This window comes from Camarhynchus parvulus, chromosome 23 (assembly GCF_901933205.1).
Source record: "Camarhynchus parvulus chromosome 23, STF_HiC, whole genome shotgun sequence".
NCBI classification, from domain to species: Eukaryota; Metazoa; Chordata; class Aves; order Passeriformes; family Thraupidae; genus Camarhynchus; species Camarhynchus parvulus.
The window spans coordinates 752,450-767,341 of NC_044593.1; the positions used below are offsets into that span (position 1 = coordinate 752,450).

The 14,892-nt window shown below is 55.7% G+C and overlaps 1 protein-coding gene across 1 annotated transcript; it reads right to left on the reverse strand.

Moving 5' to 3' along the window:
• Positions 1–194: 194 nt before the first annotated feature.
• SELENON (selenoprotein N) lies at positions 195–12,160 on the reverse strand. The gene is made up of 12 exons (XM_030964760.1): positions 12,034–12,160; positions 10,434–10,551; positions 9,321–9,451; positions 8,671–8,883; positions 7,932–8,056; positions 7,140–7,277; positions 6,291–6,372; positions 5,221–5,409; positions 4,191–4,296; positions 3,324–3,436; positions 2,604–2,705; positions 195–2,253 (listed from the first exon to the last, which is right to left on the reverse strand). Exons 1-12 carry the CDS (start codon positions 12,145–12,147, stop codon positions 2,083–2,085), a joined length of 1,602 nt encoding a protein of 533 aa, XP_030820620.1. The 5' UTR covers positions 12,148–12,160; the 3' UTR covers positions 195–2,082.
• Positions 12,161–14,892: the final 2,732 nt, after the last annotated feature.

Below are 14,892 nucleotides of genomic sequence, written 5' to 3' on the forward strand. Positions count from 1 at the left end.
CCCCGGTGTAAAAGGACATTGGGGACACCCCGGTGCCAAGGGACACTGGGGACACCCCGGTGCAGGGGGACACCCCTGTGTAAAGGGACATCTGGGGACACCCCGGTGTAAAAGGACATTGGGAACACCCCAGTTAAAGGGACACTGGGGACACCGCCCCGGCTCGCCCCCCGCAGCCCCGGCGCAGGAAGCAGAGCAGAGCCGAGCCCAGCTGAGGATACACGGATGGTTTTACCGGGGCCGCTCCGCCGCCCCTCCCGGCCGACATCGGCCCGGGCCCGCCGCGGGTTTCGGGCCGGGGCGTCACCAGGCACGGGAGGGGCGGCGGCGGAGCCGATACAGAGAGAACGAACCGAGGGAACGGGGAGAACGAACCGAGGGAAGGGGGGAACGCACCGAGGGAACGGGGACAACACAGAGAGGGAACGGGGGAACGCACCGAGGGAACGGGGGGAACTTGGCACGGACTGATGGAGCTTGGCACGCACTGATGGAGCCCCGCAGCCTGGCACGGGAAAAGGGACACGGGCTGTGACCCCTCGGGATCCCCCAGGCTGCTCCGGCTCGGGGGTGGCTTTGGGCTCCCCCTCTCATCCCGAGAGGGCTCGCAGGTGGCTGGGGGAGCTGAAGAAAGAATGAAATAAACGCCGTGGGATCCCAAAGGCTGAGCCCTGCCGGGATGGAAGTGCCCCAAGGGCTGACAGAACTCTGCAGGGCTGCCCTGACCCCAGCCTGTCCCAGCGGGGTGGGAGAAAGTGCAGAGCTAATGCATAGTTACAAAGCCAACCATCCCGGGGTCATTAATTAACCTCACCAGAGCAATTAGTGAAGTGGCACTGGTTCAGCCCGGAGGTGCAGCTAAGCTCAGGCTCCAGGCTCAGGTATGGCCGGGAGGGCTGGGGCAGGGTGGGGACAGGGGAATTGCCACCACCAGGCTCCTCCCAGGACTGAAAATACCTCGTCAGGAAAAAAATTAAAAAAAAAAAAAAGGCTTTTCCCTTAACTTGATTTGGTCCAACAAAATTGTGCTTCAGAGAGCAGAAAAAGCATCAGCAGCCAGGGCTGGCTGCAGGCAGCTACTGAGAATGCTTTGTCCCCTCACATGTCTGTAGGAATATGCCTTAAATCCCATTCCACTTAACCTTTCCTTCTCCAAATTACAAAATGCTGCTCATTCTGTATGCAGGCATTGGCACAGAGCAGGAGCAACTGCTCAGGGCGGCTTCGGCTAAGGGATAATGGCTTCATGTCTGAACAATCTCTTTGGAAAAAATTCCTGAAAATACCTTTCTGTTCTGCTGGCTTTTAGAACTGCCCAGTCCTCAGCCAGGTGAGGATCTTGGGCAGCTCCCAGAGGGAACTTCATGGTTCCTCCCCCAGCACAGCCTGGAAGCTCAAAGCACACAGGGACAGAGCAGCAGCTCCAAGGGGACACAGGGATGGATGGATGGGTGGGTGGGACACTGCTCACTGCTGTGTCCTTCAGCCTGGGTCACTGGGGAGCTCAGACTGATCCTCAGCTGACCCCCCTGATGCCCTGGTGCCCACTCCTGGTGTCCCTGTGCCACCCTCAGGGCACAGAGCCCGCCTGGGCGAGGCCACCAGGTGACACAGGAGCTCAGGGCTGCCACAGCCCTGTCACACAGATTGTCACAGTCACATCCAGAGCTGCCCAGGACACCAGGCTGGCCCCGAGGGGACAGGGACTGCCCAGGGCTGCTGGCTCTGTCCTCAGCACGAGTGTTTGGTCACGATGGCAGTGCTGGCCCTGCACCCAGCAAGTCCTGCAGGTCAGTTCTGGGCTTGCAGCAGTTCCACCAGGAGCTGCAAAGGAATGAGGGTGGGTGCACACCCCGGCAGGGGCACTGGGAGTGTGTTCAAGTGTTTGCACTCCTGCAGAAATGTGCCTGAAGTGAGAGGGGCAGGCTGTGGAAACTGGAACTCAGGCTCACAGCAAGACCAGAGCTGGGACTGCCTGCAGTTCAACACCAACGTCTGCCACGGGGATCAGGAGGATTTGCTGTAACCAAAATAGATCTCTGAAGTCTTTGGCCATCCCAGGGGGGCATTCAGTGCCTGGTTTTAGGGCTGCAGGTATGGTTTTGCTCTGTGCAGCCCTTCCTTCAGGAACTGGAGGTAAGTTGCAGTTGAAGGGTCTTCAAAATTGGTTGAGAAACTAAAGATGCTGCTTTCAACATCTTCAGGCTGCATAGAAGTGATGTCCAGGAAATAGTTGGCATTGATGTGGTGAATCTGGCAAAGAAAACAGATGAGAGGAGACTTCTAAGGGTCAGAACAATTCCCCATGCCCTGCTTGGCCTGCAGCCAGCACAGAGGAGACAAGGCTGTGACAGCTCCTACAGAATATCTGATTCTTTCCAAGCGCTAATTCAGGAACCAGAGTTTGGGTCTGAATTTCACAGTCAGAGAAGAATGTGTGATCTTCCCCAAGGGGGCTGACCCTTTGCTTAGGTTCAGAAGAAGATGAAGAACTAAAACACATTTGTTTCAGATTTCCAGGTGCAGGGAGCAAGGCTCAGGGGCAGCCCCAGCTCTGGGAGAGCCTGCAGAGGACAGACCCCATGGGAGGAGCCCAGCCTTACCACCGTGCCGTTGGGGAGGCAGATGATCATCTCCACAGGGAAGTTGTATTTCTCCAGGTGCAGCTTGGCCAGTTTGCTGTGGAGCTCATTCTCTCTGTTGCTCTGCAGGGAGACACCAAAACCACACATTGGCACACCCCAGAAGTGGCAGAATGGCACAGGGGGAGCCCACAGGACACAGGAGAGTGGCAGGGAGGGAGCAGAGCTGCTTTGCAGTGCAATGGTAACTGGTACCATGCTCACAGGCTGCTTGCCCTTTCCCTTTCAGGCTCCCTCTCTCATTTCAGCTGCAGATTTTCTCCCCAGACAAGAAAATCACCCCATCACAGGCACACCAACAGTCTGATGCCAGCCTTTCCCAGTCTCCAGCCCTGTGACTGATCCCAGCTGACAGCACAGGCTCACAAGTGGGGAAAGGCTCAGGCAGGAGCCCCAGGGCTCAGACAGTTATCTGGTTATTTGCTTGTCCCCTGGGCTACAGGGAGTCAGTTGGCTGATGGCACCAGAGGCCTTGGCCAGGGCTGTCTCACAGAGAATCATCTGTTTTAGCTCTAAACCTGGCACCAGGACAGAGCCAAGGGGGTCACAGTGCCACTCCTCAGCCTGCCTGCATCTGCTGTCTGCCTGGCCCCTGCAGTGCCCGAGGACAGGGAGGGCTGGGAACAAAGATCCCCCCTGGCCCTGGCCCCCCCTGGCACCCCAGCAGAGTGTGAGCCTCACCTGCAGCTCCTCCAGCTCCTTGACCAGGGACCAGCTGCTGATGAAGCTCTCGTTGAGCAGGGCGAGGATGGGCGAACTTTCCAGGACGGTTTCCCGGAGAGTTCGCCCCGAACCTGGCACAGGAAGAGGCACAGGAGGCTTTGCTGTGGTTCCTCAGGTCACTGTCACCATGCTCGATGCCACCTGCTGAGTGCCAGCTGGCTCTGCCCCCCCCAGCCCCCCCCACTGCCTTTTTGCTCCATTTCTGGCAGTTTTCCATGGCTTTTGTTCCCCACAGGTGCTGCTCAGCAGAGCAGAGCCCAGGCCAGGCACAGAAGGCCCGGGAGAGCCATGGCAGCCGCCCCAAATGCCACCTGCTGCTCATGCCAAGCACAGCCCAGTGCTGAGGGCTCTTCAGGGCAGACAGGGCTGAAGAGACCCTTCCCCTCCTGCCCAAGGTGGCACAGAAGCTCTGGGGCACTGAGGGGAAAAGCTGCACACCAGGACAGCCCCAAGGCCAGGCCTGGCTCTGGCCTGTCCTGTGCAGGTGCCAGGGACAAGGCACACAGAGCAGTGCCCCTTTTCCCTGCCAATGCTGCCTCTTCCCCAGCAGGAGAGAGGAAGGGGAAGGACCAGAGCCACGTCTCCACCCTGACAAAGGCACCTGACTCAGACAGAGCTGGTGCTGCCACTGGGCAGCTGAGATCCCACCAGTGATTCCCAGTCCCAGCTCCCACCAGAGACTCCCACTCCCACCAGTGACTCCCAGCTCCCAGCCTCTGTCTGTTCAGCTCCTCCAGAGCCCCAACAAGTGGCTCAAGGTCTCCTGCTGGTCCCTGGCCAGCCCCCTGACCCCCATCCCTGCAGCCAGGCTGGGAATGCCCTCACCTCAGCAGGACTGGTCATCCAGGGCACCCCACAGCAGGATGGAGTGCACCAGCTTCTTCTCTGCCTGTGCTCTCTCAAAGGCTTCTGTGAAGGGCAGGTAGGAGACCTGGGGGCAGAGGGACAGCGTGAGGGACAGGCACAACAGCCCAGCTCCAGCAGGAGCAGCTCTGAAGGAACCAGGCCCAGGGGGACACGCACAGAGCTCAGCCTGCAGCAGGACCTGCAGATTGGAATCAGTGACAACGGTGGTTGTCCCCTCCTGGGGAGGCTGTGCTCCCCCTGTCCTCACACACTGCAGAGAACACCTGCACCAGGGTGGCCAGGCTGTCTGCAGCCCCGCCTCAGCTGCTGGGAAACCTGGCCTTGAGGTATTTATTACAAAACCTCCTGAAACAGCCTGAGAAGTGGCTGAGGGAGCCTGCACAGAGCTGCTCCAATCACTCAAATGAAAGGAACTGATATGGACATCTTGGCAGCCTGAAGGGACATTTGTAAGCTCGGGCACAAGGAGGCAGCCACCAAAACGTGTCCCTGCAGCCAAGGCAGCAGTGACAGGCAGTGGCCATCTGCTCCTCAGCCTGCTGGCATGTTAAATAGTCTGGGTCACCCAGAGCTGTAAATTTGTGTCTGGCTGCAGGCTGCAGAGGCACAGGCAGCTCGTGTGTTCTCTGCTGATAAGGAAAGCTTGGTCCAGAGGCACCTGCCTGCTGTGAAGTGAAGCCAGAGCAAAAAGCATTTGTAAGCAGCACAATTACCTGGCTGCTCCACAATCACAGCAGCAGCCACTGATAAGAGGCAGGAAGGATGAGCCTACACCCACAGTACAATCCTGGGGACACCTGACATGGAGAATTTGCTGCTGCCTGTGCTGCTGTGTGACCCCAATCACCCTGGGACACCCTCCCAGGGCCCTGGATGCTGCTCAGGCTGTGCTCTCTGGACCCTGCTGGCCCTCCAGGTCACTGGATGGCTCAGTGAGGACAATCTGCCCCAGATCAATGTGCCAAGCAGAGCCCAGCCCCTTCCTCACCTTCTTAAATGGATACATGGCCACTTCCAGCCTGCGGGCTGCCTCCTGCCAGGGGATCTGCTGCTGCCAGGTGATCTCCTCAAACACAAACTGGATGGGCTCCCCCGAGGGGTCCCTGCTGGCCAGGACCTTCCCGTCCTCGTCGCGGATCACGGAGGGCACCGAGGGCCCTGCGGATTCCAGCTCCATCTGCAGGGAACAGGCTGGCTTGGACCTGCACCCAGCCCTCCCCTGGGCTCCAGGACAGGACACAGATCCTAACTAACACCGTGCAGCTCCTCAGGAAGATCGCTCATCTCCTGGAGCTGCACTTTGCCAGTGAAATACCAGGAGAGGAAGTTCATTTCCCTCAGCGTGGCTGCACTCTCTGGGTTGGAAATGCACAGTCCATGTTCCCACCTTGCCAGTGCAGATTACTGGCTGTGGACACCAGATCCTTTGAGCCACCAGGATCTGCAGGGCTCACTGGAAGCTCTTGCTCTGTCACCAGCTCAGCCCTGGGAGCCACGAGAGGGAGCAGCAGGGAAAGCTGCCCAGGAGCTTCCCTGTGGTTCTGGTACAGCTGAAGTGATTCTGCTAAATCTGACTTCTGCCAATTCAAAATAATCACAGCTCTAGTTTAGGAGAACATGGGCCTGTTGAATTCAGGCATTCAGAATTCTGCCTTATGTTTCCTGTCCCAAGAGCTGGGATTAGCACAAAAAAGGGGAACAACCTCGTGCACTTTCTAAATCCAGACCCACAGTTATTCGTACCCTGCTCTGGGCTCAGGGCCTGGGTTCAGCTCCTCATCTTCCCTCCTACCTGTCAGGCAATGTTTTAAAAGAGGAAAAAGTCTCCAAAAGCTTAGGATTCAACCCACACTGAGGGGAAAAGGAAAATACCAGAAGAGCTGCCAACGGGGCTGCAGAGGATAGACAGAGATAAATGGAAATTCCACTGCTGTGCTGAAATGATCAAGGGAAAGCTCCAAGGAACGGGGTCCCAGAGGTTCCACAGCTCAGGGCCGTGGCAGCACGAAGCCCTGAGGAGAAGCTGCCCAGGTGTGGAGCACAGGGGAGGGCACAGACCTGGGGCAGGTATCCAATGTCCACCTCCATGTTGCTGCTCTCGCTTGCCCCGTAGAGCCACTCCATGTCCACGTTCAGGGACCTGCAGGGGAACACCCAGAGCTACAGCTGGGCAAGGGAACCCCAAACTGAGAAAACACCCTCCTGCAGGGCCAGCACTGAACCCAGAGCCTCTGGAGATCTCTGTGCCCCCTGCAGCAGCCCAGGAACAGCAATCCTGCTGGAGCAGGGCCCAGGCACCCACCCAGCAATCTGGAAATCGCACTCAACACCTCTGAGCTCTGTCAAATGACAGGAAAGAGAGATGTCTTTGCTCCCTCTTCCTTCCCAGCACTTCACTCGCACATTCTGATCCTGCTGAACTCTTAAAAGTGTTTTTTTGGAAGCGAAAGGCTGCTGGCAGAGCCCAAAGTGGCTGCTGGCTGTAAGAAATGTGCTGACAGAGCCACTGGGGTTGAGTCGCCAGGGTAACGTCGTAATAGAATTTTCACTCTTGTCATGGGCAAAGAGATTTGAAGCTTCTTCCCCCTGAAACACTTCCAGCCCCTTGCCAGAGAGCAGGAAGGAGCTGCTGCAAAGCTCTGCACACAAAACCCTAACCTGTGAGACTCCAAGCAAAAAAAAATGTGTTGGAGGAGGAGCACCAGGCCTTGCTGAACTTCACTGGGACTGCCAGTCCTGCCACACCCTGCTGTCCCTCCCATCCTCCCAGCACCAAGGGACAGTTACTGGGTGTGACTCAGGCCCTGGCTGGCTCAGGGATCCCCACTGATGTAGAAATGCATTTAAAGCAACTGCAGAACTCAAATCTCTCAGATTTTCCCAGAAATAAGAGGGAAACAGCTGTACCTGTTGTTAGGAACAAAGAGCCTGAAGTCCCTGACGTGGGAAGAGTCCTTGGACAGGATGATGTAACCTGTGAACTGCCCCGGGGAGAACCAGAAGGGGAAGTTTGGTGGCTCGTTCAGCTGGAATTCAGCGTGGATCCTGAAAGGAGAGAGGAGCCATCAGCTGGGATCCTGCACTGCAGTGACAGCAGGAAAAGCTGTCTCCAGGCACCTGAAACTATGAACCTAAACCGGGCAGGAGAGGTGGAGCTTAAAAAGCTTTTCATGTCACACAGTGAGGAGGGTGAAAGACTGGAACAGATGCCCTGGGCCAGGAGCATCTCCAGTATCCATGCCTTCTGGAACTGGGCAGCCAGGAAGGATGAAGTAATTTATCATCCCTTGAAACACAAGGACAGAACAAGGCCCCTTCAGCTTGCTCAGACACATCAAAGCTGTGTGCAACACTGCCAGTAAAACAATTCTGTGGATCCTCCCCCTTGGAAAGACACCGATAAACCTAAATCTAACAAAACTCTTGCTAGCCAGATTCTCCCCTTTCAGCCAGGGGTGATGGCCTGCAGGAGGACACGGTGACACTGGCAGCACAGGTCACCTTTGGCTTGCATGAGGACACGGTGACACTGGCAGCACAGGTCACCTTTGGCTTGCACCTCCCTCCCAGCCACACCACCCTGGTGTCCCTTGGGAACACGCTGCAGTGCCATGCCTGCTGTGCCCTCTGCCAGGGCTCCCAGCTGCCCTGCCTGGGCCAGGGGACAGGCTGGGGGTGTCCCCAGCCCCCGGGGCTCACCGGAATGCTATGGTGTAGTAGAAGCTGCTGCTGGCCTGGAGGCAGGCCACGGCTCCCTGCGGGGCGAAGCGCGTCCTGACGAAGGGGCGCGGGTGGAACATGCTCAGCAGCCTGTGGATGAGCACCTGCAGGGGAGGGCAGGAGCAGCATCAGGACTGAGGACACAGGAACAGGGCTGAGGACAGCAATGAGAACTGTCCCTCCAAAGCAACCCCCACCTGAGAACGGCTGTGATTCAACAGCCAGCTCAGGGACCGACCTAATCACACAGCAAGGAGACAAAGCAAGGCACTGCTGTCACAAACAAATCCATCTTCCACGGCTCCTGTGCCATTGCCATGGGCTGCAGCTTTCCATCAGCCCAGGCACAACAGCAAACTGATGTGCAAGGCTGCCTCCACCAATGCTACAGCCTTTGAAGGGGAGGGGATGCACAGCCAGGCTTTACCTGCTGAGCACACACAGGCTCCCACCTGGCACCTAAGGGATTCCACCAGGAATGATCCCTGTCCTTTCTGAATAACCCTCTCTGGGAAAAGCTATCCTCCAATCCCACACAATTAACAAACAAGGTGAAGTTAACTCTAGTCAGTCCCATCTGGCTGTCACAGACACACACTGAGCTTTTGCCTGCTCTCAGTTCTGCCTCCAGTTTTGGTGCTCATGGCAACACACTGCAGAATTCCTGCTTCCCTAGAAAGTAGGGATACACATACAAAATCTGAGTGTCATATCTCACCTCTTTGCCCTTGGGAGGTGGAGGGTAAAACCTGTTGTTGGAGAGATACCCAGTGAAGATGTTCAGCTCACTGGGAATTATCCACCAGGGATCCCCAAGATCCAGATTGTCCTTAGGAGGGAGGAAGGCTCTGAACTGCCTGGCAAGCAGGACACTCATGGGGGCTGCTGGGGCCGTCCAGTTCCTGAGCCCAGACAGAGCCACGTGAGAAATCTGGGAACACAAGATGCAGTCAGAGCCCACAGTGGAGTCCCCCAGTGTGCAGTGATGTCATGGATGCAGGGAGGCTTTGGAAAAGCAGGGGGGAAATGCATCACATCCCAAATTCTCCTTACCCCACCAAAGAGTGCTGTCAGCCTTCAAGAATGTGAGTAACAGAGCAGAGGGGAACATGGCATGTAACACCAGTGCTGCTGCACCCAGCTGAGCAGAGGCAGCTCTACTCCTGCTCCCAGCTCCCCAGGAAGGGTGTTCTAACTGGGGCAGGGCACTGCTGAGTGTGCTGAAACCCTGGAATGCTGAGGGGGTCCGTGTCACAGCAAATCCCACGGGATTCAGCAGGACCCTGTCCCCTCCCAGCGTATTCCTGGTGCTGTTCCCAGCCCCCCAGACGTGTTTATCCCACAAGCTGGGCCCTGCAGGACACCTACTCCCAAGAAACCATCCTTGCTCTTCGTCATTGTCTCCATGAGCAAGGGCTGGAACTTGGCCACGATGGACAAAGTCTCCCCATCTGGATCCAGCGTCTCCTCCTCTTCAGACTCTGACACTGGAGCAACCCCTGGACACAAGGACAGGAATTCAAGCAGCTGCTTCCCCTCCCTCCCCTTTCAAGCAGTTGTGAAGTGATCACACGTTTATCCAGCAAATCCAGGAGCACTGGGAGTCTCCCAGCTGATCCCACACAGCAGAACTCAGACCCATCCCCACACCAGCTCTGGCTGCACGAACTGAAGGGGAAGGGGATGGACTCAATGGCTTTAAAGTGGGAGGGGTTGGGTTTAGGTTGGACATTAGGAATTGTTCCCTGGCAGGGTGGGCAGGCCCTGGCACAGGTGCCCAGAGCAGCTGTGGCTGCCCCTGCATCCCTGGCAGTGTCCAGGGCCAGGCTGGATGGGGCTTGGAGCAGCCTGGGACAGTGGGAGGTGGCCCTGCCATGGCAGGGGTGGCACTAGGTGGGCTTTAAGGTCCCTCCCAGCCCAAAGCATTCCATGATTCCCTGTTTCCCTGGCTGCAAAGCCCAGGCAGACTCACAGCCCCTCTGAGCGATCCCAGCACGTGCTGGAGCCAGTCCAGGGGAGCACAGCAGAGCCTGTCTGTGTCCCCACTGTCCTTTGTCATCCCCACACTCCTCCCTGGCTGGCACCAGCGCAGCCACTTGCTCTGTGCTGACACAGCCCCCAGAGATGATCTCCCACAGCTGCCCCAGCTGAATGGAGCCCTCACTGATGCCTCTGGCCTGGCCTGAGCTGCACTTGTTGCACTCACCCATCCCAAATCCCCTTTAAGCTGCACACAAAGTAACTTATGTACTTTGCTAGTCCAGCAGTGGGATCCTCCACCTTGTGAAAACTGCACTTTGCCAAAGTGATGTCTGCTGCTTAAGCCTTTCCAACAACATGGAAAGCTTCACAGCCTCTCTTCATATAAATAAGACCCAAAGCAGCACCCAGAAAACAATAAAGTGAATAAAATATTCAGTGAGTTCAAGCTGTGGGGCTCATGATGTTTGGCTCTGTGCAGGGAGGCAGACAGGAACCCACCTGTGAGCTTCTCAGCAATGGGTTTGAACTCCTCTGGGCTCAGGTACAGGTCCTTGTTGGTGTCCAGGGAGGAGAAGAGGAACAGCCCCTCCTTCCCCAAGGACTTCAGAGCCAGCTCCTGGTTTGGGAAGAAGAGGCAAGAGAGATTTCACTGGAATCTCCTGCAGGAGTCCACTCTGGCCCCTCTGGAGTTAATCCCATTCTTCCCAGCACATCCAGGGAAAGATGAAAGCCCCTTGGCAGGATCTGGTGCTATTTGCAACGTGTCCAGGAACTGCTGGCACGAGGACATTGAACCTACATCTGCCTGAGTAATTCCAGCTGAACCGTTTGCTCACGTTCAGAGGCTTTTCCCAGAAAAATTCCTCCCTTTTTCCAGCTAGTTAGTCCTAAACCTGCAGATCTGGGAGCACCTGGAGGTGGTGGTTACTGGGATAAGCTGATGTGCAGCCAAGCAAAGGCAGACAAATATGTGGGTACCACATTCCAAAAGCACAGAGGGAGTGAGCTGAGCCCTTGGAATTAGAAACCTCCACTTGTGCGGGATGCATTCCAGCATCACCGCCCTGCCCTGCTCAGTGCCCCTCCAAACCTCCAGCCTTGGAACTGCACGGCATATTCTGGCTCCCTGCTCCCTCAGCCGCCCATCAGGGAGCCACAGAACCCACAGCCTTCTCCAGAAACTTCCACAGGGTCCCAGCTTCTCCGTGCCGCAGTTTCTCCCCCAGCCCGGCGGCAGAGCCAGCCGTGTCTCCACTCCCCCCCCGGCTAATTAACATAAACTGACACTGACTAATTAACCGTCCCGCCTCATTAGAGCCCGGATGGGCATCCCTGGGAGCCGCAGGCGGCCGAGCCCGGCTATCAGCGCGTCCCACCCGCGCCGGGCACCGCTGGAGCTGGGAGCACAAACGCTCTGCATTCTGCTGCTCTCCATTGCCTGCAGCACCATCCCCAGAGCTCCTGAGCCAGTTTATTTTCCATCTGTTGCCTGCCAGCCTGAAGCAGCACTAATGCAGCCTGGAAGGCTTTGCGCCCATCAACTGCAGCTACAAAAGCACTTAAGAGCCTTCCAGGGCACTTCCAGGGCTGAGACTGAAATAAACTGGAACTCAAAACGAAGATCTGGATGAGGACATGGTCAAGGACATGGAAAAATGAAGGGAGACGGTTTTTTTGTGCACAGGGACAATCCACTGTGGACTGTCCACAGTTAACCTGCTTTTATTCCCTGAATGAATGTGGATGAGCATCCTGGGCTCTGGAAACAGGTAACAGCTCTGCTGAGCACCTGGCTGCAGGTGCTGACACATCTCCCACAACCCGGTGTCCACCTGAACCCCCGCTGATGCCTGGTGGTCACTTCAGCCAGGCCACAGCCACCTCAGCCCTCATCGATTCCTGGTGGTCAGCCCAGCCTGGCCATGGCCACTTCAGACCCCACCGATGCCCGGTGCCCCCTCAGCCGGGCTCCGGCCCCCTCAGCCCCGCTGCCCGCCCGCTGCCGCCGCCTCCCCTCACGCAGCCCGGCCCGGCCGCGCCCGCCATTCCCCCTCGCTCCGCCCGGCCCGTCCCCGCCCCTGTAGCCGGTACCCGGTACCTGCTGCCGCGCCGCCTCCGCGTCCCGGTAGTACTTGGCGGCCAGCAGCGCGGCCAGCAGCGCCAGGGCCAGCGCCAGGCGCGGAGGGGCCGGCCCGGGCCCCGGCCCCGCCATCGCGCCGGGCCCGCGCCGCGGAGCCGCCATGGCCGCCCGGCCGGGGGAGGCGTCAGGCGGCCGAGGAGGGGCCGCGGGCCCCGCGGGGAATAAAAAACCCTTTTTGGTGTTAAATCACCTCCGCTCCGTCACGGGAAGGGGCTTTGTGGTGTTAAATCAGCGGCACCCGGTCAGGGAAAACTGTGTTTTAGTGTTAAATGAGCGTCGGTTCGTCTGGGAAAAGATCGTGTTAGTGTTAAATGACCGGCACCCGCGAAGGAAAAAATGTGTTTTAGTGTTAAATCTCGGTTAGGGAAAAGCTCTTTTTAGTGTTAAATGAGCGGCACGTGTCAGGATAAAACCACGTTTTAATGGTAATTGAGCGGCATTTGTTCAGGGAAAAAAGCGCTTTTTAGGCTGAAATGGCTCTGTTGTGAGGGCTCTGGGGGGTTGAACCCCCTCCTCCTCTGTCTCCAAGGTCTTTTTCTTTATTATCCATGGCAGACAGGGGTGTGTGTCCATCCCCACATCCCCATTTTGCCCTTGATTCAGCTTTTCCTAGAAAGAACAAAACCCTGAACTTGTTCTGCACCTCCCAAAGTCTTATCCTGCACTTCAGTTTGGTTCTAGCTGACCAAAATGGATATTTTTTTAACAAAACAGGTATTGGTGGGTTCACTTGCAGTGATTCCACTGAGGTTTGAGCCTTGGGCATGGGAATAACTTGGCAGCCCTGGGGTGATGGTGCTCAGCCTCCTGTCTGCAGCATCATCCCCACATTTTGGGTCATTTTTACCACCATGGGTCACATTTTGGGTCATTTCCACCCCAAGCTTTTCAACCTCCCATGTTTTCAGCGTCCCTCCCACAGCCGTGGCACTGCTGTCACATTGTCCCTTAGCGGTGGCTGGGCCAAGACACACAAATTTATTATTTAGACTCACAAATTTATTATTTTAACCTGTCCCCATGCCTCCTCCTCCTCCTCCTCCTCCAATCCTGCTCCAATCCCCCACAGCCAGGGAAGATTTCTGCTGTAGGGCCAACACCGAGTGTTTGATCTCTCTGAGGGTAGCAGGAAGCCTTTAATCCTTTGAAGCTTTGCTGTATCCTAAGCCTGCCTAATCGTTTTTGTTTTACATTTAAAGAACTCTGGAGATAGAGATGAGCGAGAGCATGACCAAGCCATTAAGGGAGGAGGAGGGAGGATGAGGATGGGACCAGGCAGAGGAGCCCAGCAGTGGAACCAGGGGGGATTTTTGTGATTCATGCGGTGAAAATTCCTTCTGCAGCACAGCACAAAACTTCCCTGGAACTGTGCTCCATAAAGAACCCAATCATGGCTATGGGATTAGCCATGGAAATGATGTCTGGGAGCAGGGGATGAGCTCAGCACCTGCAGCAGATGTGCTCTAAAACTGCTTCCCTATATATACAACCATGTGTATAATAACCCAGCACGGGCCACAGAGTGTAACGGGATAGGACACGTTTGGAACAGGATAAAGGTCCTGGTTTGTCTGGGACATGAGCAGGAGGGGCCTGGCAGGGCAGTGGCAGAGCTGAGCTGGTTCTGTTTGGGTGAGGAGAGGTCCAAGGGCTCATTTTACACCCAAACCACGAGAAACAGGGGCATTATTTGATGGGAAAGAGAATGAAAGAGAAAAGGTGAAATAATTCAGGGTGGCTGCTGCTCCTCGAAAGAGAACAAACCTTTCTGGGTTTGTTCTGGGTGCTGCTGGGATTACAGCACTCAGGAAGAATGTTAAATATCCACACATCTGCTGTGGGGCCCACCCAGGCACACCTGGATCAAAGGGAATCCTAAAAATAATAATAACAGGGAAGATTTCCACTCAGCAGGAAAAACGATCCCAGGTTTCCCCTTGGCCACAACACCTCCTGGTTTGTGCTGAGCTGCAGGAAACTTCCTTGGGAGGGTGTGGGATGGTCCCACTCACCTGTGAGAAATGGAAACCAACCATGGAGCTGTTCCTGAAGGAAACCAGAAGCACACTGTTTGAGGGTTTAAATACTGCCAGGCAAAGTGCTCCATGTTACTCCAAGAGCAGGTCATTCTTATTTAAGAAATTCCCTTAATCCATTATGAGAATCCTTTGAGCTCCAAGAGCTCCCCGTCCCCAAATCCCCGGATAACACAGCTCGCTCCCAAGATGTTTATTTACCAACACCCATTCCTCTAGGCCAGCCTTAGCAGGCAGCAGCTTTATCCCTGGGATAATGCTAAGTCCCCATCTGACAATCTTATTTCTCTCGGGGAATTACAAAGGCAGGAATTTAGAAACAACATTTTCTGTTTTCACAACTCGCTCAAAGCAACTTGATTTTCCCCCAAGTTGCTGAATGAACCAACAGTCACGAGGCTGTCACAAGAATGAACAAAAATGTTCCATCCCCCAGGGCCAGGGAGCTGTGCAGTGATCAGAGGGAATCTGATCCCAGATCCAGCAGTTTAACAGAGCTGGGAATTGCTGTCAACCACTGCCTAGATTCCCCTAGAAATCAACTTCTACTGCACAAAACTCTTCAAATCCACTCTTTAAATCCAGTGTTGTCTCATTCCAAGCATGGAGTGACTGGTCTTTTACAGGATCAACCCCAACAAGCTTTTTATTTTACAAGACTTTTATTCTGCTTCACAGATCTGACTATTACAGCAGTAAAATTATTACAAGTGACTCGTAACATTTAGTTCCAAATAAAAGTAGAAAAACACCAAAAAAAAAACAATAAAAGGAAAGTTAA